Genomic DNA, 22,066 nt, shown 5'->3' on the forward strand with positions numbered 1-22,066 from the left:
TGCTGCTTTCAGCGGAGCGCCCTCATACCCTAATTGAAAAGTTGTCTGTATACCCAGGCCTTAACAAGTCTCTCCTGGTGTTTCCTTCGTGACCTCTTGGTTACTTTCAGCCTCTTCTGACTGAGCGGGCCTGGGACCCTGGAAGTGAAAATTGATTATGTTTTATTGTTTGTTTGTTTTGGTACCAGGGATTGAACCTAGGTACATTTAACCACTGAGCCACATCCGCAGCCCTTTTTATGTTTTTATTTTGAGATAGGATCTCATCAAATTGCTTAGGGCTTCACTAAATTGCTCTTGCGATTCTCCCGCCTCACTGGGATTACAGTGATTACTGCGCCATACCGGGCTAAAAGGGAAAGTTGAAAAGGCCTAAATGAAAAATAAAAAGGACTGGGGATGTCATTGGGATTTTGGTTGGGATTGCTTTAAGTCTGTGTAGTGCTTTTGGTAGTATGGCCATTTTGACAATATTAATTCTGCCTATCCAAGAACAGGGAGATCTTTCTATCTTCTAAGGTCTTCTTTCTTTAGCATTCTGTAGTTTTTGTTGTAGAGGTCTTTCACCTCTTTTTAAGTTGATTCCCAAGGGTTTTTTGTTTGTTTGTTTTTTGGTGAGAGATTTGAAAACAGTATACTACAGGAACACAGCCACATCAATGTTTATAGCAGCACAATTCACAATAGCTAAACTGTGGAACCAGCCTAGATGCCCTTCAATAGAGGAATGGATAAAGAAAATATTATACACACACACACACACACACACACACGCCCGCGATGGAATATTATTCAGCAATAAAAGAGAATAAAATCATGGCAGGTAAATGGATGGATTTGGAGAATATAATGCTAAGTGAAGTTAGCCAATCCCCAAAAAACAAATGCCAAATGTTTTCTCTGATTTAAGGCTGCTGATTCATAATGTGGTGGTGGGTGGGACACATGAGGATTAGATGAACTCTAGATAGGGCAAAGAGTAAAAGGGAAGGGAGGGGGCATGGAGGTAGGAAAGATGGGGGAATGAAATGGACATCATTTTGCTAAGTACATGTATGAAGACACGAATAGTGTGACTCTTCTTTGTGTACAACCAGAAATGAAAAATTATATGTGTAACGTGAATTGTAATGCATTCTGTTGTCATATGTAACAAATTAACATTTAAAAAATGAAAAAAAAGAATGAAAGAGATATCTGCAATTGCAGTGCCACAAAATAATTTAATTAGGAATAAACTTCTCCAAAAAAAAAAAAAAAAAAAGGTCTGGGGATGTGGCCAATCCCTGGTATACACACACACACACACAAATATCCTCATTTTATAGATGAAGGAAATCAGTCAGAGAATGTAATTTGTCCAGTGTTCCACAGTTAATAGCAAGGCCAGTTTTCCAATCCACACTTCCAACTACTCTATTCTATTACTGTCTCTGGAATCCCTCTTTATGGTAAATCTGCCCATTGAGGATGGCATTCATCTTGTTTGTTTTGAGACAGAGTTTTACTACATTGCCCAAGATCGCCTCAAACTGAATTCAAGTGATCCTCTTCCCTCAGCTTCCAAATAGCCCAGACTATAGACAGCTCCACTATGCCTGAAAAGTAAGTATTCAAGTTAATCCTTGATGATAGTGTTTCTTTGAACCTTTTTAACTTTTGAATATTTTTGAACATTTTTATTGGTGCATTATAGTTGTATATAGTAGTTGGATTTGTTACACATTCATACATACACACAATATAATAATATAATTTGGCCAATATTCTTCCCTTTTCCTCAATTCCTCCCCAATTCCTCCCTTTTCCTCAATTCTACCCACCCCCATTCTTCTACTCTACTAATCTCTTTCATTTTCATGAGGTCATCCCCCTCTTTCTTTTCCTTTTTACTCTCTAGTTTCCACAAACAAGAGAGAACATGTAGCGCTTGACCTTTTGCATTTGAGGTATTTTCCTCAAATGACATAATTTCATTTTTCTTTATGACTGAATAAAACTCCATTGTGTATTTATTTTTATTTAAATTTTTTTAGTTGTAGGGGCTGGGGATGTGGCTCCAGCGGTAGCGCGCTCACCTGGCATGCATGCGGCCGGGATTCGATCCTCAGCACCACATACAAAGATGTGTCCGTCAAAAACTAAAAAATAAATATTAAAAAAAAAAATTCTCTCTCTCCTCGCTCTTTCTTTAAAATAAATAAATAAAAATTTTTTAGTTGTAAATGGACCTTTATTTTATTTATTTATATGTGGTGCTGAGAATCAAACCCAATGCCTCACACATGCCAGGCAAGTGCTCCATCACTTAGCCACAACCCCAGCCCTCCCTTATGTATTTATACCACTTCTTTATCCATTCATCTGTTGATGGAAAGCTAGACTGGTTCCATACTTTGGAGATTGTGAATTGTGCTGCTATAGACATGAGTATGCATGTATCACTATAGTAGGATGACTAATTCTTCAGGATAAATACCAAAGAGAGGTATAGTTGGGTCATTTGGTGGTTCCATTCCTAGTCTTTTGAGGAATCTCCATACCAATTTCCATTGTTGTACTAACTTAAAATCCCACCAATAGTGTAAAAGTGTTCCTTTTTCTTCACATCCTCTCTAGTATTTATTATTGCTTTTATTATTGTTTGTATTCTTGATGGCTACTTTTATTGTTAGATATGTGGTGTCTCCCAAAAGCTCCAGTGTGAGACAATGCAAAGTTTAGAGGTGAAGGGCTGGGGATGTGGCTCAAGCGGTAGCGCGCTCGCATGCTTGCAACCCGGGTTCGATCCTCAGCACCACATACCAACAAAGATGTTGTGTCCGCCGAGAACTAAAAAATAAATTCTCTCTCTCCCTCTCTCTTAAAAAGTTTAGAGATGAAATTATTGGATTATGAGAGCCTTAACCCAATCAGTGAATTAATCCTCGATAGGGATTAATTGAGTGATAACTGGGAGCAGGTAGGATATGGCTGAAGAAAGTGGGTCCTTGGGGCATGCCTTTGGGTTTTATGTTTTAGGGAGTACAGACCTCCCTCTTTTTCTTTCTCTCTCCTCCCACCTCCTTCCCCTCCTTTCCCTCTGTCTCTCCTCCCTCTATCCTCTAATTGTTCTTGTCAGGTTTTTTTTTTTTTTTTTTTTTGGGTTGGCAAATAAATAAATAAATAAAATTAAAACTTGACTAAAACAGCTACCATTCTGAATGGAGTGAGAGAAAATTTCTCTATGGTGATGATTTGAATTTCCCCAATTGCTAATGATGTTGAACATTTTTTTTCATATATTGGAGGCGAGCCTGGGCAATACATAGATTTATAGTTATTCTTTTGAGAAATGTCTGTTTAATTCATCTGCCCATTTATTCATTAGGCTATTTATTTATTTTGATGTTGAGTTTTTTAAGTTCTTTGTATATCCCAGACTCTAATCCTCTGTCAGAAGAGTAGCTAGCAAAGCTTTTCTCCCATTCTTTCTCCACATTCTTGTTTCCTTTGCTGTGCAGAAGCTTTTTAATTTGATGCCCTCCCATTTTATTAACTCTTGGTATTATTTCCTGAGCTTTAGGGGTTTTATTGGGAAAGATATTTTCTGTGCCTATATGCTGGAGTTTGATCCTGCATTTTTTTTCCAGGAGTTGCATAGTTTCTGGTCATTCCTAGGTCTTTGATCCATTTTGAGTTGATTTTTGTTCCGGGCAAGACATAAAGATCTAATCTCATCCTTCTACATATGGATATCCAGTTTTCCCAGCACCATTTGTTTAAAATAATGTCTTTTCTCCAATGTGTATTTTGGCACCTTTGCCAAGGATCAGTTAACTGCATCTGTGTGAGTCTGTGTCTTCTATTCTGTACCAATGGTCTGTGTGTTTGTTTTTAATGCCAATGAACCCCCCCCCTTTTTAAAACACTCTGACAATTTGTGTGTCGGTGTACTGCTGGGGATGGAATCCAGAGCCTCCAACCTACTGGGCAAGCACTCTACCACTGAGCTATATCCTCCAACCCAGGACTCTGGAAGTCTTACTGAACTGGGAAAAGCAGCAATACAAAGAGGAAAAACTAATCTACAAGCCTCAGGGGATGGGCTCCACTACAACTATTATCTCATACCTTGAGCCCTGGCCATATGACACTGAGTTCTTCAAATGTCTAGTCCAACACTGGGATGTACATAAGTTTAAAATGTACACTGGATTTCAAACTTTGCAGGAAAAAAGAAGAATGTAAAATCTTTTTCTTTTTAAATATTTTTTAGTTGTTGATGGACCTTTATTTTATTTATTTATATGTGGTGCTGGGGATTGAACTCAGTGCCTCACACATGTAGGCAAGTGCTCTACCGCTGAGCCACAACCCCAGCCCCAATAATGTAAAATCTTATTTTAAAATATTAATTACATGTTGAAATTATTTTAGATATTTTGGGTTAAATAAAAGCAAAATTAATTTTGCCTTTTTTACTTTTTTGAGTTGGCTGGCAAAATTACTTCTGTGGCTTGCAATATATATATATATATATATATTTTTTTTTTTCAATACCTGGGATAGAGTCAGGGACACCCTACCACTGAGCTATACCCCCAACCCCCATACCCTTTTTATTTGAAACTCAGTCTCCTTAAGTTGCCAAGACTAACCTCAAACTTTTGATCCTCCCACCTCTGCCTCCCCAGTTGCTAGGAATTACAGGCATGCACCACCACACCAGGATGTTTGCATTATATTTCTATTGGATAGTGTTGGTCTAGAAACATAATGGTACAGCTTGCAGGCACTAGAAATGATTACTGCTTAAATGAAAACCAGGGGGAAAACTATATGCCACCACATAGGTGTATGCCACCACACTGGCCAGTCCCCTTTTCTCTTTTGCTAGACAGGGTGGCACAGGAGTATAATCCCAGCTAGAGATTATCAACTAGAGGGCAAGAGAATCACAAGTTCAAGGCCAGCCTGGACAATTTAATGAGATCCAATTTCAAATTTTTAAAAAGGGCTGGGAAGGTAGCTCAGTGGTAGAGTTCTTACCTAATATCTTAAAGGCCCTGGGGGGTTCAATTCACAATACTGGTGCAGGGGATCCAGCAAAAAAAAAAAACCAAGGTTGGGAAGTGACAGGAAAACCAAGGCAGAGAACTCCAAATGCCAGGAATAAAAGCTTGTATTATAAAAATGAGTTAACTGGAAACTTTTTACTCCTTGCTGCAGTTGGCATGTCAGATGTCAGGAGGACAGCTACAGGCATATGGTGCTTCCAAGCAATTTGGAAAGACCAGGATATAAACAAAATTAGATTATATTGTTTTACATAACTTTAAAATTTGATGGTTTTCAACAAATGCTATATTGTTCTAGTAAGTGAAACAATAAAATGTAAAGATATGGTAAAGGCAGACTCTCCCATCCATTCTATCCTCTTATGGGACCCAACTATATGTACACCACTATAAAATATATGCATACACACATACATATATAACAGTTTGTTTACACATACATATAGATTTTATTTTTTCCAAAAATTAGCTGATGCATTGTCTGAGATTGAGAACTAACACTTTTCTTTTCTTTCCCTTTCTTTTTCCCACTTGCATTATACCTCATTCCCTTCCAGGTTCTTTCTCTTACCTTTCTTTCTTACCTCTTCCCAACTCTCCCACATAAAAATAACACACACACATACATGGGAGGGGGAGACATCATTGAGTCTTTTACCAAAAAAATGGAATTTGGGGGTGGGTACTGGGGATTGAACCAGGGGCACTTTACCACTGATATCCCCAGCCCTTTTTAAAATTTTATTGTTGAGAGGGGGATCCTAATAAATTGCTCCTGTCGGCCTCAAACTTGTGATTTTCCTGCAAAAATCCTGCCTGGCCAACTAATATAGGTCTAATTGTTTTATAAGTTCATATTCCTTATGCTTATTTTGAAAAAAATTCTAGTTTGGGGCTGGGGTCATGGCTCAGTGGTAGAGTGCTCACCTAGCATGCAGAGGCACTGGGTTCGTTCCTCAGCACCACATAAATGTAGACTAAAGATATTGTATCTGCCTAAAACTAAAAATTAAATATTAAAAAAATATTTTAAAGAAGTTCTAGTTTGGGGCTGGGGATGTGGCTCAAGCGGTACCATGCTCGCCTGGCATGCGTGCGGCCCGGGTTCGATCCTCAGCACCACATACCAACAAAGATGTTGTGTCTGCCGAGAAGTAAAAAATAAATATTAAAAATTTTCTCTCCTCTCTCACTCTCTTGAAAAAAAAAAAAAAAAAGAAGAAGTTCTAGTTTGTAAGAATTCTGTGTTAAGAGACATTTTAACTCGGAGGGGGATACTGGGGATTGAACCCAGAACTACATTTTTACCACTGAACTACATCTTCAGCCCTACCTACCCACCAGCATTTTTTTTTTTTTCTTTGAGACAGGGTCTTACTAAGTTGATTGGGGCCTCACTAAATTGCTGAGGCTGGCGTGGAACTTGAGATCTTCCTGCCTAAGCCTACCAAGTCATATGTGCCACCACTCCTGACACTTTTTTTAAAATATATTTTTTGTCCACTGATTTGATTAATAATATCTTTAGCTGTAGTATGTTTTTTTTTGGGGGGGGGTACTGGTGATTGAACCTAGGGGCACTTAACCACTGAGCCACATCCCCAGCTCTTTTTTTATTTAGAGACAAGGTCTACTAAGTGGCTTAGCCTCATTAAATTTCGGAGGCTGGCATTGAACTTTCAGTCCTACCTCAGCCTCCTGAGCCCCTGCGATTACAGGCATGCCCTGCCACTGTCAGCTAGCTATAGTTTTTATGTGGTTGAGATTTTTTTTTCTTTCATAGCATCTGGATTTCTCATCTTGGTTGAGTCATTCATTCATCAAAATTTTATATAAATTTATTTCTATTATGGCATTTTCATTTTCTTTCTTGGTTTAAATATCTCCTTCAATTCTTCATTGTAGACCTAGTCTCCCAGATGTATATACATACATTATACACACACACACACACACATATATATTTGTAGATAGATACAATACCTTTCTAAAAAAATATTTATTTATTTAGTCAGTCTTAGGTGGATACAATATCTTTATTTTATTTTTATGTGGTGCTGAGGATCGAACCTAGTGCCTCACACGTGCTAGAGGCAAGCACTCTACCACTTGAACCACAATCTCAGCCCCAATACCTTTATTTTTTAATGTTATTTTTAATAAGTTGGGATAATTATTTTTATATTTTAGTTGTAGATGGACTGAATACCTTTATTTATTTTTTTATTTATTTATGTGGTGCTGAGAATCAAACCTAGTGCCTCATACGTGCTAGGCAAGCATCTTACTACTTACAGCCCCAGTCCCTGTTCTAAGATTTTTTTTTTTCCAGTTGTAGATGGATGCCTTTATTTTATTTTTATGTGGTGCTGAGGCTCGAACCCAGTGCCTTCCACATTCAGAGAAAGCACTCTACCACTGAGCTACAAGCCCAGCCTTCTGTTCTAATATTTTTAATGTTTTGATGATTACATTTAAATATTTAGAATTAAGTATATAGCATAATATGAGATAGGGTTTCAACTATTTTAAAATTTATAATTTTTAAATTTTAGGACTAGAAATTTTTTATTTTATAAAAATCTAACTATGTAATCCAAATCAACTACCCTGTAAGTATCCACTAGACATTTTTGAGTAGAATCAAATGATGAAACTAAGGAATTGTTATCCCTGCTTGTTGGGAGCTGCCTTGGATGAACCCACTTTCAAGTCCTGATGCCCTGGGGCTCTGACCAATTACTACATTTTATAGTGACTTGGGTATTATCCCAGCTCAGATAGCAAGGTGTGGCTCCAGGTATAGGCATCACCTGTGGTGGTTGAGTTACACTCACCTGTTCCTTTGTAATCCTACCCTTTTGCCCTTTTGGGGATAGAATGTTCCATGGAACCTCCCTTTGTGTGATCCTTATTTAAGAATAAAGAATTTTGGTGGCTCTCTCTCTTTCCACGGACTCTTAAGGACACAGAGCTGTCTCAGGAATATTGAAAAGGTATATCTCTGTGATTGCATGCTTTCTTTGTCATTTTTTTTGAGTTATTGGAATAGTAAAGATTAGGTCTCCAGCTAGGATAGACGGCAACACCTGCTATTGTATAATGATATACCGAACAAGGCAGGCAGTGTGACAGTTGCTAATCAATAGGACTCTGTATACCAGCAAAACTCATGGAGAGGCCAATAAAATCTGAAACATATTCTCAGAATATAAGCAGGCTGAGGTTGTGGCTCAGTGGTAGAGTGCTTACCTTGCACGCATGAGGCACTGGGTTCGATCTTCAGCACCACATAAAATAAATAAAGGTATTGTGTTCATCTACAACTAAAAAAAAAATATGAGCAAAACCAACCTATAGGGGGAAAAGTAGCCCTTTTGTAAACAAAATAATCATTCCTGATTAATCTTTTAAAATTCTTCATAAGAATTGTATTAGTTTGCTAGGGCTGCCTTAACAAAGTTCTATCTATAGGATGGCTTAAACAACAAAAATTTATTTTCTCATAATTCCGGAAGCTATAATCTGAGATCAAGGTGCCAACAGGGTTGGGAGGCTTCTCTCATTGGTTTACACATAGCCATCTTCTTCCTGTCTTCAAATGGTCTTCCTTCTGTGTCCAAATCTGTTCTTGATTACCTCTTTAAAGACTAATTTTTAAATAAAATCACTTTATGAGGTACTGGAGGTTAGGACTTCAACATAACAATTTTGGTGAGGATACAATTCAGCCCATAACAGGAATTAATAATGTAGTTTTGTTGTTGTTGTTGTTTTTGGTACTGGGGATTTAACCCAAGGGCACTTCACCACTGAGCTACATCCCCAGTACTTTTTATTTTTTGAGTTGCTGAGGGCCTTGCTAATTCGCCGAGGTGGCCTCAAATTTATGGGCCTCAGCTTCCCATGTAGCTGGGATACAGGCCATGTGCCAACATGCCCAGCTCATTGGTTACTTCTTTTAAGTAGAATTTTCAAAAAGGTTTTTTTTTTTTTTTTTTTGTCAAGAGCTTTAAAAAATATATATGAGTCAGGTGCAGTGGCACATACTTATAACCCAGCTACTTAGGAGGCTGAGGCAGGAGCATTGCAAGTTCGAGGTCAGCCAGTTTTTCCAGCTTTTCACTTAATTTTTTTTCTTTTACCTTCTCCACTATACCCTGAAAATCACTGCTGAAGTATATCACTGAAGAGTATGTTGAAAATGTCCTCATTTGGAAGTCTAATGTGCTATTCACTGCACCATGGAGCCACCTAAAAAAATGTCCTTATTTGGTAAGAAATAATTCAAACTACATTTACATGATGATGATCTCCAAGCTATCTAATTTGACCTAGGAAAAGGATTCTAGTGACACTATATTAAACATTTCCTAAGGATCTTAACACATTGTGCTGCTGTGAACAGAAATGCCACATAATGGTGGATAACCTAACATTAACATTGAACCAGAAATATAGTATCATAAAATTTCTCTGTCTACCTTTCAAAAAGCATCACTGAAATCTGAATTCCACCCCTCCACAATTAAGAACCAGTGGTTAGGGCTGGGGATGTATCTCAGTGGTAGAGTGCTTGCTGAGTTTACCCCAGACCCTTAGATTAGAGTAAGAAACCTCCCTGGCACTCCCCCTCCCCCCAAAAATAATAATAATAAATAAAATAATCTTTATTTATCAGGAAACTATGCTCCAGAAGGGTTGAAATGACTTATTTAAAAACAATGAGATGGCTGGGCACCATGGCACATGCCCGTAATCCCAGCGGCTCAGAAGGCTAAAACAAGAGGATCTTGAGTTCAAAGCCAGCTTCAGCAAAAAAACCGAGGCACTAAGGAACTGAGTGAGACCTGTCTCTCAGTAAAATACAAAATAGGGCTGGGGATATGATATGGCTCAGTAGTCAGGTGCCTCTGAGTTCAATCTCCAGTACCCCTACCCCCCAAAAAAGGCAGAGACAGATAAATCTAGGCATCAGATATAAATTCTAAGCTAATGCTCTTAACTGCTATTTTAGAAACCATCAATTCCCATGTTTTTATGTTTAGGGATTTTATCCAATATATAATTCTGTTCATTACAATTTTTTTTTGGTTGTTGATGGACCTTTATTTTATTCACTTATTTATATGCAATGCTGAGAATTGAACACAGTGTCTCACATATGTGAGACAAGTGCTCTACCACTGAGCCACATCCCCAGCCCTCATTACAACTTTTTAAAACGTAAAAAAACTATAAAAATGAGATAAAAGGATAAAGGATACATTCTCTTTTATTTATTTATATCCCAATCTTATTCCAAAAAAGGCTTACAAAAATGTAGATAATACAGTAATTTTTAAAAAGATTAGAATAGAAAACTGAGAATAAGGAAAATAAAAGCAAGTTGGAACCAAGAATGTGACTAACATGCTAAATACATAAATGGTTGCTGAAGGTGGGGCACAATTTGGGCTTTAAGTAGTCTAGTATTAGCATGAGAAGAAAAAGATAGTCAGTTGAATATTTACTATCTTTAAGGTAAAAACCAAACAGCAATTCAGGAAAAGCACAACTAGATAAAGAGAAAATTTATGAACTGTAATGATCAACACCTTTTTACAGACTCAAGTTTTATAGAGATTCATATGGACTGCTGAAGTACAATCCAGAAAAAGCAATTCTGCAGAGACTAACAAAATGCCAATTATATACAGACAAAATCTGGCTTAATACAGAGACAGAAATAGTAAGCACAAATATACAGGATACTCTCAGACTCTTTGGATTGGAAAAGAGAGATCAGATATAATTGAAGATATAATGTGGTCTATATAAAAGCAAATTTCGGGGGGGGGGGGGGTAATTCCAAGGATTGAACACAAGGGTGCTCCACCACTGAGCTATATTCCTAGCTCTTTTATATGTTATTTAGAGATAGTGAGGCACTAAGAATTCAGCAAGACCCTAAGTTGCTAAGGCTGGCTTTGAATTCATAATCCTCCTGCCTCAGCCTCCAGAGCTGCTGGGATTATAGATATGCACCATCATGCCCAGCTAAAAGCAAATTTTCCCCTCAAATATCAGAACTAAAATGAAGTTTTTGAGAAGTTAGTTTAGGAAAATGAAAAAAGAAAGTCATAAAAGATAGAATTGTAGGGCTGGGGATATAGCTCAGTTGGTAAAGTGCTTGCCTTGCATACATAAGGCCCTGGGTTCAATCCTCAGCACTAAAAAAAAAAAAAATAGAATTGTATGTAAATTCAAGGACCAGGTGATTTTCCTTACAAAAGGGAAAGGTTCTTGAGATACATCTCTAACCTTAAATCTTAAGGTTGATGTATGCCTTTGAATCCTTTGATTTGCCCATAAAAAACTGCATTTTGAGCTGTCTAGGAGAAACGTTCAGCTCACTACTTCTTTTTGTCTTTTGGAAAATATTTTGGTAGCTATTCCAGTTACCCCTAGAGAAGACATTTAATCCTCCCATGTTTTAGTTTCTATTTTCTTTTTCACTTTAGGCTATTGCATTCATTCCCACCTTTTTTGATATTAATTAGTGAACCTAGGGGTGCTTTACCACTGTATAACCCCAGCCCTTTTTATTTCTTATTTTGAGACATGGTCTTGCTAAGTTGCTGAGGTTCACCTTGAACTTATGATCCTCCTGCCTCAGCTTCCCAAGTTTCTGTGATTACAGGCATGCACCACCATACCTAGCTCATTTTCCAATTTTTAAAAATTAGATTTACTGACAACTGACCCTTAGCCTCAGTTTTTTGTTTTAGTTCCCCCTAACCCCAGTATTGTGGGTTGAACTCAAGAACATTCTACTACAACCCCAGCCCCCCCCCCTTTTTTTTTCCCATTTTGAGACATTCAGTTGCCAAGTCTGGCCTCAAACTTTTCCTGCCTTATCCTCCCAAGTAGCTAGGATTACAGACATGCATCACTATGCCCAACTCCCAGACTCTATTTTTTAGCTGCATATTTAGGTGTTAAGATGCCAACTTTTTAAGCCTTTGAAAAACGTATTTCTTCTGCCTAGCCTATTAAACATATAAATAGCACCTTTGGAGTCCATGAAGTGTTGTTATTACCCAAGAAAGGAAACATGGCAAAGAAACAAGGAAAGGGAAAGGTAGAGGAAGCCTTTTGCTACAGACTGGAGAAGTGAAACAAAGGAAAAAGTTACCACTCTGACCTGAGATGTTATATGAACCAGTAAGTTGTATGATGGGGAACTGAGTGCCCAAAGTTTGAACTCTAGACTAATGCCTAGAAGAATAGAATAGTAAGGGGCTACAAAGTCAAAACTGGATCATCAAAGTGGTAATACTGAGTTGGTAGTGGAGGAGATCCTCAGGTTCCCAGCTGGGCCCCAATCTATAGTAGACAGGGTCAAGCAGGAACAGAGTGGACCAAGAAGGACTCCAGATCACAGTCAAAGTCCTTGAAGGGGTTGGACTCCAATGGACTGGGCTGAGTATCTTGTGTCTTCATGACAAAGTCCACTGGCTGCTTCTGTAGGAGCTCTGGGTCAAAGGTCACACCCCTAAAGAATGGGTGGACTTGGAAGTGATGTAGATAACGTAGACGGTGGAGGGGGTTCTGGCATAGGAGCTGAAGGGAAATAGAGTATGAAGGATGAGGAATTGGGACAGGAAAGAGACTAAACAAAGATCATGAAAAGGGAGAATGAAGTTCACGGAACTGTGGAGAACAGGAAAAAGAACTCTAAAGAGTAAAAGATTTGTAAAAGGGGGAGAAACAGGCTAATTTGAGGCAAAGGTAGAAATAAAGGAGCTAAGATGTGTGAATTTTCAGATGGGAAGAGTGCAGCACTGGTCAAGACTCTGAAAGGATCTGTCTGTTCTGGATGGTGAGGTGATTTGGAGGACCAGGAACTCAGGAATGTATGGTTAGAGGGCAGATAATTAGATTAAGTTTAAGTAATCCCCCAAAACCCCAAAAAATATTAATCAGAGAAATGGGAAATATCACCTTAATGATAGAACAGTGAATAGTTTAACAGTCAAAAAGGAAAGCAGTGCTAACCCTTACCTCATGAAGCAGGAGAGAGAGCTCCTGGTTAAGAGAAGCTGGAATTTCAGAGTCACAGTGGGTCACACTTGCCAACATGGCCACATGATCTCTCTCTGCAGCCACTGGGAACTGAGTTAAGAGGTGGAGGAGGGAATGAGACAAGATTTCCTAAGGTCTTTCTTCTTTCCACCACAGGGCAAAGTTCTCTTCTCTGCCCAATACCACTACCAATCTCTCACCTTTCCAGTTGCCAGAGAGAAAAGCAAGACACCCAGGGACCACCAATCAGCAGCATGGTTGTAAGGCCCACCACTCAGGACCTCTGGGGCTATGGATTTGAAAGATACCCATCATGACATCCTTTGGCTATATACCAGTCCAGTATTTACCCACCAGCTTTAGCCTCTCTCACCCATGTATTGAAGAGTGCCACAGATAGTATAGGCTCGGGCTCCCTGGGGCAGGTGGCGGGACAGACCAAAGTCTGTCAGTTTCAGATGGCCTATGAAAGAACATAAGGCAACCACAACAGCACTCTGTGCCACCCCTGATCAGCCATGATAAGGGTATCTCTCATCCTGGGGCTAGGGAAGAAAAGACTTACCTCTTTCATCCAGAAGGATATTCTCCATCTGAAAGATCACAGAGGAGAAGTTATTATTATTCCTCTTCAACTCTTTCATCATGTATACCCTTCAAAATGAAGAAGATGCCCTTACTCAGCATTCAAAGCTATATTTGGAAGAGCCATCACACAAATCCTTAGCACCCACTGGGGCCCCAAGACCAACTATTCTCAGCTCTCCAACTGCTTTCTCCTCAGACCTGTTGGAAATTCTTATTGAGCCCCCACATCAGACTAGGTGAAAAAGCAATTAACTCTACCTTCACGTCTCGATGGATGATGCCCACGTCATGGAGATAGCCTGTGGATGACAGTAAGCATGGGATGTACTGAAGTTCTCCTGTTCCTTCCAGTTTCCCTGGTAACCCCTACTTTATCTTTCTCCTTATTCTTTGGCTTCCAGAGTTAATATCAATTCTCTCCTCCCCATCAACTTAATTCTTCCCTTCCCATTTCCCTTTCTTACTTACACAGCACAAGGACCAGCTCAGCCGCAAAGAGACGGATGGAAGCCTCAGGAAAGCAGCCAACAGCAGACCACAGGGAGTACAGATCAGTGCTGCAGTAGCTACACACTGCAAAGCACCAGAAATCTAGGCAATGTTTGGGGGATTACAATGCCAGGGCTCAAGGCATTATAGGCCTCCTATCCAAACTGATATCACCTGCTATTCCCTCTCCCTTTGGAATAGAGAAGTGCTATGAGAAGGGGAAGACAGCAAAGGCAAAATAAGCCTAAAGAGATAGATAACCTTAAGTGGCAACAATGGTAGGTGGACCCTAGGGGATGAGGAAAGAGGCCAGTCACTCACTGATGAAGAGATGCCGTTTTCCCTGCCAGCTGTCCCCCAAGCTGTGTACAAAAGGGTGGTTGATCTGTCTCTAGGGACAAAGAAATCAGGAAGTTAGGAAAAGAACAGTGTCACTGAAGAGAGAGTCAGCCAAAAAATCAGGTTGTGCAGAAATTGAGCAGCTACTTCAACTCTGCATTCAGAGGAACTCAGTAATTAGGACTACCTGGTAATCTTGGAACCAGCATAACACTAAAGAACACACTAGGACATGTTGGAGAGATTTCCCTCACAGAACTTATAAACTGTTAATAGGTACTAGCTACTTTTTTTAGGATCTACTTTGGTGTTAAGGTTAAAGCAGATGGGGAGAACAGAACCAGAAAAATTAGAAAGCTGATCAAGAATGATGCTTTCCTGTGGTTCTTCCCATCATCCTTCCAGGACTCTGTGCATACCTGGATGTTGACCTCCTCTTTGCACTGCCTCAGGGTGTCCCTCTGTAGGACTTTTACCTTGGGTACCACCTATAAAAGGAAAGAGTGATGACTTAATAGAGAATCATGCAATTGAATTGTTTATTCCTCCGAAACTCTCAGGAACAAAGATGGGAAGCAGGAACTGGAGAGTAATGTGAAGGAGTACCCAGGCACCTACCTTCACTGCAAATACAGCTTTCTGGGCACAATCTACCACCTTCAGGACAGTTCCAAAAGAGCCTTTAGCCACAAGACCTAAAATCTATATGGAGAAAGAGAATAGAAAGATGGTTTATAGATTCCCCCAAAGAGACCCACTCCCAGGGATTCAGATGTCTTACCTTCAACTGCTGCTGCCCCCTAATGGGCCTCATGGGAAACTCTGGTAGAAAGAGGCTGATGAACTGAGGCACTGGCCACTCAGACAAAGGCTTCTCTACCAGCAGTGGGGTCGCCTCTAGGGGCTCCTGGTGTAGGCATTGATGCCCTTGTAGTTGCCATAGTTCTTCCAGACCTGACCTGATGGTCCCCATACCTGACCAGAGGCTCTTCCAGCCTCGGACCCAAGGGCCCTGGAAGTTGTCACCCTGCTGAGAAGCAAGGGAGCCACTCTAAACCTGGCCCTGAAGTATTACAGTTTCTGTACATGTTAGTAGGCACTCCCCTCAAATCTCAATCATTAGAGGTACATTTTTGAGTACCAATCAAAATTCCTATTACCCTTGCTTTGTGAGAAGATCTGGATTTCCTGGACATAATTCAAATCCTCTAGTAAAGCAACTGTTGGAATTTTTTTTTCATGATGCACCAGGAAAACAACCTGTGCCTCAGAACAGGGCTGCAATGCTTTCACAACATAGTCTCCCTGTCCCACCCCCACAATGGGTATCACTGACATGCTAGTAACTAGGCACTTCCTGGGCCTCAGGAGGCCCATGCCTCCTTCACTTTCTCTCAATAGGCTGCCAGAGCCCCTACAGCCTACCTTGTGAGGTGCAGTCACCTGGGTGTGTTGCCCCTGCCGACAGCTCACTGCTCCCATTCCCAGCCTCTGCCTCCTCTCCTTCCACTAAATCTGCTGTCCCAGTTATATAAGCAATCCCTCCACTGGATGCTGAATTAAACAGGAGCCCCGCCTATTCTAATGTGCACAGACCCATCAGCTTTGGACCAATGTCATACGAGGACTGGCAAGTATCTGTGATAAAACCTTCAGGCACAGAAGAAAAGAGGCCACCCTCAGAGTGGCAGCTATAGGATGTTTCAGGTAGGTGGGGAGAAGAGGATACAGACAGTTTGAACACATGCACTCAACACAAAAAATAAACCAAAAAAACAGCATCAAATTTAAAATATTTTTTTTTCTCCTTAGGTCATTTTTTTTTTTTTTTTGCCATTCTCCAGGGCATAATCCAGGGGGAAGAGTAGGGAACCCATGGCCAGCCCTAGCTCCTATTGCCATCCTCCCAAGCGAGCACACAGATTGGGGAAAAGCTGATTCTCCCCTAGAACACTAACACCTTTTTCATACAAGGCAGTAGAGTGAGGGACAGAGGATCAGCCCCTTCCCCTTGGCTTCCTGGCACAGAGGGAAAGCAGTTATGCTTAGAAATATATTTATATGTGTGTGTGTATATATATATATTTATGTATATATATATATATATGTCTATAAAAATTTATCATACTTGATCAGGACTATCCCCCCACCCTTCCACTTGACCCCAAGAAAACAGGATCCTAGCCATGGGCCCATTTCCTGGGGTCTTGCTCTCTTCTTCTCTTTGGCCCTGGGCCTAATCAGCATGAGATGAACTCAGTATTATTGTCCACCATGCCCTGCGGGCAACAGGCCAGCTGCTAAAGAGCTATGCCTCCCTCCATAGTACTCTGTGGGCTCTAACCCCCACAAATCCTGGTGGATAAGGGGAAGCCCCTCCCATCCCACAAGTCCCTGGGCCTGAGCCAGAGTCAGATCATGTACTGCAGCCACTTGAATTGCCAGATCACTTGCGCCTGCCAAAGATGGACTTCTTGCCAGGGTTCTTGTCACCCACACTTAAACCGATGAGGAGCCGAGCTTTCTCCTCCTCTTCCTGCTGTTTCATATTCAGGTCTGATTTAGTTTCTAGCTTCCCTCGGACCTCAGACCCTGTTGCAGGCTTCAGCCTTAATTTTTCTTTGATTACCTGGCAGGTTGGAGAGGAGTAAAAGGAAAGGTAAATATTAGTGGGGCAAGCAGAATAAATCAAAGTGAACCAAGTCAACCAAGATTTATTAAACATATATACAGATCACAAGAGAGCAGCTCAAATTATAAAATGGTCACTGCTTTCAAGAAGCTCACAGTCTAATTAAAACCCATTCTAAACTTAAGGTTGTAGCAGCCCTTAGTTCCCTAAAATTAATAGTTGTCAACATTACACAAAGCAGTATTAAACATTTAATTTAATCATTTGGGCAAAGTTGTGGCGAGGACAAAAGAGAAGAAGGCTCTCACTTCAGTCACCTGCCCATTCTCAAAACCCTATTAAATATATCCTAAAACAAAGGTTCCTGAGCAGGGGATCTACTTGCCAGCCCCTGTTAACCAAACAGCCATGAGCCCTGGCGGGATACCTGGGCAACCAGGGCTTTGCGGCTATCCCTTTTGACTGCCATGGCAAAGTCTAGCCATGTCCATGTGTTGTTGTGGTACTCCAGACAAGGCAGCACCAGATTAAGGTCACCCCAGTCCACACTGTTCTTTTCACCCTGCAAGAGAAGGGGGAGAGAAGAGAAGAGGGGAAAAAAGTACATAAGCACTACTCTGAATCTATGCCAGTACTTGAGTGTAAATCAGTCCTGCAACATCAACCTACAGATACTGATTTCTCCTTACCTCAGTCTAGTAAGATGCTAACCGCTGCAGGGAGCAGAAGGAACAGCAGATTTACCACCCAGTTTGTCTATAATCTCTGATTATAATCCCTGATGATCTTTACTGGTACCCTTTCCATTCTGTTCTAAATTCCCATTCTGTTCCTAAAAAATGCTGGGGAGGTACAGACCTTATAGCTGACACACAGTGGAACCTGTGGAATCTTTATGTAGATGAAGGAGTTGTTCATGGCAGCTCGCTCTTTCATCTTGTCAATGTCATCCACAGGATGCTGGGAAAAGCACAAGAATATCATGAGCCTCTGGAACTATCAGAAGAAATGCAGGACCCTAAATACCACCCCTTCCTTTCAATCCTGGAGTAGACTCAAAGAAAACAAGAGAAATCCCCAGCCAGGCCCAATAGATTCTCCCACTTTTCTATTATCAGGGGTGTATGTAGTACCTCAGGTGATTTGCGAAATGACCTTCTGACCCCAGAACTTCGAGTCAAGCCCTGTGCCACACCCTTCCCAGGGCCCAGAGGTACGGCATCATCTGTTGCAATTAGCTGCCGAGGCTTTACCACTGGTATTCCTATGAAAAAGCAAGCATAGCAACTACCATCCCCCTTCTGAAGCATCTGCTATCTCTGTGGCTGCCACCCCATTCTTCTGGTCCTCCACCATAAAAGTTCTTACCAGTAGTCACCAGTTTGGACTTATCCTCTTCATCACCAACTTCATCATCTTCCACAGTTCGTCCAGGAAAAAAAAAGCCCATCATTCTATGAAAGAACTGGTGTGTCAGCTGGATGGTTAGAGGCACCACATTTACCTAAAGGGAAAAAAAGTTGAAGAAATTAAGCTCAGACACTATCCCTCAGTCTCCTACCCCTAATTAGCATAGTATAACACACAGATATCTTTGGATTGCCCTTTGTTTCTGGGCTCCCAAGGGACTGTACACTAACCTCAAAGTGTTCTTTAACAGAGATACCCCCCACAGGAGGCCGGACTTTGCTGAAGAGGCGGAGGGCTAACTGTCGCCCAGACTGGCAGGAACTCTGGGGCCGTAGGACTACCTGTAGGGCACAGTAAACAACAGCCCAATCAAATGTCCTCATTGCCACAAATCAACCCACAAATGCTCCATACAGAGAAGCAAGATTCTAAACTGAGCAAGATTTTACCATCTCAGATCCACATTGTTTCTTTTAATGGGTTTACACAGAAGAGCCATTATAAATGCCCTGTGCTTTTAAAAAAGCATATAAACCAGTGAGGAGGAAATAAGACTTGCTATACAGGTTTGAAGGTGTAGCTCAGTGGTAGAGTATTTGTATTGCATATGTAAGGCCCTGGGTTTAATCCCCAGTATCACAATAAAAGAGAAAAAAAAAAAACTTGCCTTATAGACAGCATTGGGGAGAAGGTTGTTCATAGTGAACCAGCCCAGCTCCAAAAGATGTTCTGCTGTGTCATCAGACTTATTCACCTATAAAGAGAGATTTTTGCCCCAGTCCACTATAATTAACCTTAGGAGCTTGCTAGAGAACTGCTAAATACCCTGTTTGTTTTCAGATCCTCCATGTGCCTAGTCCCAATCTTTGATCTCTCTTTAAATGTCACAGAATCCACACACCCTCTAAACCAGTGTTTCTCACTGGTACTCCTGGCTAAGGATAACAGTACTTCCTAGTCACTATGACATTTAAAAATTTTCTCATTCATTTCCAAACATTCTCTGTGAGAGAAAGTAGTGAATATGTCCTCTTCCCCATCCAAATGAGCACCTCATTTGGATGTGTCTAGAGTCTTAGAAGCTTGACTAACCTATGTTCTCCTACAAATGGACCTTGAGAGCTTATTTGGAGGGTTCTAGCAGGGAAGTGCAGCTACCAAAGAAGTCCTCCTCTATCAGGGAAGGTTGTCCTCTTCAACTGAGCGTGCAGCTTCAGGAAGGATGCACATGGAGCGGTGAGGGAGGAAGGGGACACCTGACTACCCAGCCAGATCAGCTGAATCAACCCTGGCGATCAATGGGGTGACAGATGTTGCAGCCAGATCGCCCTCACATCCTAGAATGTTTCTATTCTAAGCTAGACTTGGAAGATTACTTCCCTCTGAGCCACATTTGCAGGGATAGATAATCTTAATGAAAGAAGCATTTGATCAAACATATCTATGTTTGTGTCATTTAGTATCTAAGGAAGCTCGGCTCATGTTTCTAATCATGGCCATCATTACTAATCATATATTAATTAGCCCCCCTTTTTAATCTCTTTATATGAACTGAGGACTTGAGGTATGTCAATGCTTTAAAGAGTTGCCTTTGTGTGACTGTATCTCAGATACCTTGCTATAGAGGAACCTCTGTAGCTCCAGTTCAGCAATTCCTAACTGTCCATCTTCCTCTGTCAGGCGCCACCGTGCCTGAGCGAAGTAAAACTCGGTGCGGCGGACCACACTCACATCTTCTTGCTGCTTTCGCAGCTCCATCTTGTTGGCCCTCTGAAGCTGGAAATCCTTAAAACACCTATAAATGAACAGGACAGCCAATGCCAATAAGGGAAACATTAAATAGGTTGGGGGTAGGATAGAATGCTCTGGAATGATGCAGATGAACCTACTGTGGGTGAGTAGTCTCTTTAAGTCACCCCACCCCACTGGATTTATTGTTTGTGACCTGGGCTATAGAAACATGTACAACAGGGCTGGGGATGTGGCTCAAGCGGTAGCGTGCTCACCTGGCATGCGTGGGGTGCTGGGTTTGATCCTCAGCACCACATAAAAATAAAGATATTGTGTCCACCGAAAACTAACAAATAAATATTAAAAAAAATTTTTTTTTTCTCTCTCTCAAAAAAAAAAAAAAAACCACAACATTTTTCACCTCTAAAGCTTCTTGATAAAAGTGTCTCTCCCCACTAAAAACATTTATGATTATTATCTGCAATTGTGTTCCTTACTAATCGACTTCAAGGTATTTTCAATACAGATACACAGTGTCAAGGCCACTTTCTCAATTACCCATTTTCTTGCAGCAGAGACTTTTCCAATAAGTATGTTACTAAGGACCCAGAGGAAGGGTTTTCCTGTTCTTGACCTCTTTGGACAAGTCCAGCAATACTTGTGTCTGAATTTACTTCTATGTCAGCCTTTGATAATGCAATTAGGTATAAAGACTGTCAGAACATGGGCAAGGAACCAAGCACAATGGCATATGACTATAATTCCAGCTATTTGGGAGGCTGAGATAGGAGCATCAGAAATTTGAAGCCAGCCTGGGCAACTTAGGGAGACCTAGTCTCAAAAAATGCTGAGGATATGGCTCAGTGGTAAAGCACCCCTGGGTTCAAACCCCGAATACATAAAAAACAAACAAACAACAACAACCCCCACAACAACAACAACAATAAAAACATGGGCAAGGAAGTGGAAAAGGGCAGGAAAAGACTACTGAGATAGGTACCTGATAAGAATATTGAGCTCTTCACTTTCCAGCTGTAAATTAGCCTTCTCCTGGTTTAGCTGCAACTGAAACTTTTGGTTCAAGTCAAGCAAGTTCTCATTCTTGCTATCATCCTGCAAAGACTAGGGGACCAGGATAGGAGAAATTAAGAGAAAATCTCCCCTAACCTAGAAGACTTCCCTCTTCCCTGTCCTCACACTATCTGGGGTGACTACCTTCATGATAGAATACATCTGCTTCTCCAGGTGCCGTATCTGGGCCACATGCTGCCGCACAGCCTCCTGCAGATGCAATATGCTGCTGCGTTGCTCCTCAGGATTGCTAGAGATCTCAAGCTGGAACCTGACACGCTGCTTCTTCTCACTATGCTCCTAAAGAAATGGAAAGGGAGGGGCTGGGGTTTTGGCTCAGAGGAAGAGTGCTCACCTACCATGAGTGAGGCACTGAGTTCAGCATCATATAAAAAGGAAATAAAGATATTGTGTCCACTTATAACTAAAAAATAAATATAAAAAAATGGAAAGGGAAATGAAATAATATTTTATTTTTGTTCTGTTTTGTGTGGTGCTGGGGATAAAAAACAGAGCCTTGCACACGCTAAGCACATGGTTTACCATTGGGCTACATCCCAGTACCAGGAATATTTGTTGTTCCGTAAGATTTTTTTAATAGACAAGTCATGTAGATATCTGTCACCATTAGCAGTAACAATGAGGGGTAGGTGGGTTTCATAAACCAGGCCCATAGGGT

At 40.8% G+C, this 22,066-nt stretch overlaps 2 protein-coding genes and 1 long non-coding RNA gene across 17 annotated transcripts in view; 1 reads left to right on the top strand and 2 right to left on the bottom strand.

Annotated features, from left to right (window-relative positions):
- The window catches only part of LOC106144961 (uncharacterized), a 46,528-nt gene extending 24,689 nt beyond the window's left edge, over positions 1-21,839 (top strand). Inside the window, exons 3-4 of one of the 2 annotated variants that reach the window (XR_013436225.1) lie at positions 1,501-1,605; positions 9,240-21,839. This is a non-coding gene — a long non-coding RNA (uncharacterized LOC106144961). Of the gene's footprint in view, positions 1-1,500; positions 1,606-2,036; positions 3,626-9,239 lie in introns of those variants that run through there. The other variant, XR_013436224.1, reaches the window with a different exon arrangement.
- On the bottom strand, positions 2-16,062 carry Rskr (ribosomal protein S6 kinase related). Of its 12 annotated transcripts, none has more exons than XM_078042548.1 (12): positions 15,969-16,051; positions 15,325-15,573; positions 15,162-15,245; positions 14,963-15,031; positions 14,526-14,595; positions 14,184-14,306; positions 13,974-14,014; positions 13,693-13,720; positions 13,501-13,590; positions 13,328-13,416; positions 13,107-13,217; positions 2-138 (listed from the first exon to the last, which is right to left on the bottom strand). In XM_078042548.1, the coding sequence occupies exons 1-12, from the start codon at positions 16,023-16,025 to the stop codon at positions 61-63; spliced, it is 1,089 nt and encodes a 362-aa protein (XP_077898674.1). In that variant the 5' UTR covers positions 16,026-16,051; the 3' UTR covers positions 2-60. The 12 variants fall into 12 exon arrangements, with proteins under 12 accessions (XP_077898674.1, XP_077898676.1, XP_077898675.1 ...); XM_078042550.1 differs by lacking the exon at positions 2-138 and adding an exon at positions 6,258-8,386; XM_078042549.1 differs by lacking the exon at positions 2-138 and adding an exon at positions 8,537-8,710.
- The window catches only part of Bltp2 (bridge-like lipid transfer protein family member 2), a 28,272-nt gene continuing 22,530 nt past the window's right edge, over positions 16,325-22,066 (bottom strand). For 2 of the 3 annotated variants that reach the window (XM_005327825.5, XM_040269175.2), the window contains 10 exons: positions 21,532-21,687; positions 21,317-21,438; positions 20,200-20,380; positions 19,253-19,339; positions 18,816-18,926; positions 18,544-18,679; positions 18,309-18,439; positions 18,034-18,135; positions 17,603-17,737; positions 16,325-17,172 (listed from right to left, as the gene is read on the bottom strand). In XM_005327825.5, the coding sequence (XP_005327882.1) occupies positions 16,990-17,172; positions 17,603-17,737; positions 18,034-18,135; positions 18,309-18,439; positions 18,544-18,679; positions 18,816-18,926; positions 19,253-19,339; positions 20,200-20,380; positions 21,317-21,438; positions 21,532-21,687 (1,344 nt within the window). In that variant the 3' untranslated portion in view covers positions 16,325-16,989. Of the gene's footprint in view, positions 17,173-17,602; positions 17,738-18,033; positions 18,136-18,308; positions 18,440-18,543; positions 18,680-18,815; positions 18,927-19,248; positions 19,340-20,199; positions 20,381-21,316; positions 21,439-21,531; positions 21,688-22,066 lie in introns of all 3 variants that reach the window. The other variant, XM_078042540.1, reaches the window with a different exon arrangement.

The sequence above is a fragment of the Ictidomys tridecemlineatus genome, chromosome 3 (genome assembly GCF_052094955.1).
Source record: "Ictidomys tridecemlineatus isolate mIctTri1 chromosome 3, mIctTri1.hap1, whole genome shotgun sequence".
Classification (NCBI taxonomy): domain Eukaryota; kingdom Metazoa; phylum Chordata; class Mammalia; order Rodentia; family Sciuridae; genus Ictidomys; species Ictidomys tridecemlineatus.